The sequence below is a fragment of the Tupaia chinensis genome, unplaced genomic scaffold (assembly GCF_000334495.1).
Source record: "Tupaia chinensis unplaced genomic scaffold, TupChi_1.0 Scaffold000201_1, whole genome shotgun sequence".
NCBI classification, from domain to species: Eukaryota; Metazoa; Chordata; class Mammalia; order Scandentia; family Tupaiidae; genus Tupaia; species Tupaia belangeri.
Window position 1 is genome coordinate 999160 of NW_006159676.1, and position 1898 is coordinate 1001057.

Below are 1898 nucleotides of genomic sequence, written 5' to 3' on the forward strand. Positions count from 1 at the left end.
CGAGCGACGCCGCCCTAAAGTGAAAATACCCCCAAAAAAAAAAAAAGAAAAGAAAGAAAGAACACCAGATTCCCAAGGCCGACTGTTGGCCCTTGATCCAGCCATGCCTGAAGCCGACAGCCTCTAGCATTTTCTGTTACATGAGCCAACTGTTTCCCTTTTGAACCCATTTGGGTTGGATTTTTGAGGGGCACAACCAGAGTTCTGCCAGGTGAAAAAGACTGAGCCATTATGGGGCCAGCAGGTGGCGCTGGACTCCCATATGGACAACAGCAGTTCAAGTCTTGGACCTGGTGGTTTACTCTCTGTTTCCCTCTCTCTCTCTATGTGTCCCTCTAGTGAGCACTTGGGCCCTAGAGCAAATAAAAATAATAGAAAATCAAAATTGAATAAATAATTCTTTTTTTTTTTCTTGGAGAGGTTTTTCGCTATAGGGCGCGTGCACTCGCCAGCCAGCCAGAGAAAGACAGAGAAAAAGTGAGAAATCACTCCCCTGGGGGGATGGTCACGCCGCAATCCCTTCTCCTCCATTCTCCTCTCGGGATCTTGGGCACGCACGCACACGCGTCCGGCGTGAGTTTTAAGCCACCGGGTCTGGGACGCGAACTGCTGTCGACTATGTGGGAGTCCAGCGACATAGCCATTGCGCTAACTGCTGGTTCCCTGAATAAATAATTCTTTAAAAAATAAAAAGATTGATCCATTCTTAGATGCATTGCAAGATGGGGGAAATTGGGACCAGCAGATGGTGTAATGGTTACATCACTGGATTCCCATGGAGTCGACCGCGGTTCGCGTCCCGGACCGGGTGGCTTAAACTCATGCCGAGCGCGTGTGTGTGCGTGCCCAAGATCCCGAGAGGAGAATGGAGGAGAAGGGATTGCGGTGTGACCATCGCCCCTGGGAGTGATTTCTCACTTTCTGTCTCTGTCTTTCTGGTGAGCGCACGTACCCTATAACAAACCTCTCCAAACACAATAAATAAACAAAACAAAACAAAACAAAAAAACCAGTGCGTGAATGAATAAATGTTTTGCTGTAGACCTACGAGATAGATGCAGATTCAATTTTTTTTTTTTTGGAGAGATTTTTTCACTGTAGGGCGCGTGCGCTCGCCAGACAGACAGAGAGAGACATAGAGACAGAAAGCGAGAAATCACCCCCCAGGGGGGATGGCCACACCGCAATCCCTTCTCCTCCATTCTCCTCTCGGGATCTTGGGCACGCAGGCACACGCGCCCGGCATGAGTTTTAAGTCACCGGGTCCGGGACATGAACCGCGGTCGACTACGTGGGAGTCCAGCGACATAGCCATTACGCTAACTGCTGGTTCCCAGATTCAAATTTTTTAAAACAGCGAGCCAGATGTCTGTTTATTTTTTAAAATAATTACCTATTTATTTTTATTTAATTTGATCAGAGGGAGAGAGACAGAGAAAGTGAGACAGCAAGCCACCAGGTCTGGGACTCGAACAATAATCTACCATGAGGGAGTCTAGCTTCCCAAACCACCACGCCACCTGCTGGTCCCCGCAGATGAGAATATTAAGCCACAGACACAGAACGCGGCCGCAGAAAAGACCCTCAAAGTCTCAAACCCGGCCAGATCTCGCCCAGCGAGTTTGGACTACAACTTCCAGCATGCAATGCGAGCGACCCGTCGTTCTTCATAATAGGCCAGCTCCAAGCCTGGTGATTGGTCCATAGGCTGCCCGTCAGACCAGAGTCGGGCATTGATTGGTCACATTTCCAAGCGGGGCTCCGCGTTCCAGGAGCGTGGGTCCCTGCACTGTGCTCCGGTCGCTGACATGGTGAGCGTGCACCCTGCGCTGTGTTGGGGGGCTCTGAAGGGCAGGGGTCCCGCAGAAGGGGGTCCTAGAAGACCCTTTGAGGGGATT

General features: G+C 50.5%; 1 protein-coding gene across 1 annotated transcript in view; it reads left to right on the top strand.

Annotated features, from left to right (window-relative positions):
- Nucleotides 1–1767: 1767 nt before the first annotated feature.
- TMEM161A (transmembrane protein 161A) overlaps nucleotides 1768–1898 on the top strand; it is a gene marked incomplete in the record, with an annotated part of 19062 nt that continues 18931 nt past the window's right edge. The window contains 1 exon segment of the mRNA XM_014587313.1: nucleotides 1768–1811. Coding sequence (XP_014442799.1) covers nucleotides 1809–1811 — 3 coding nt within the window.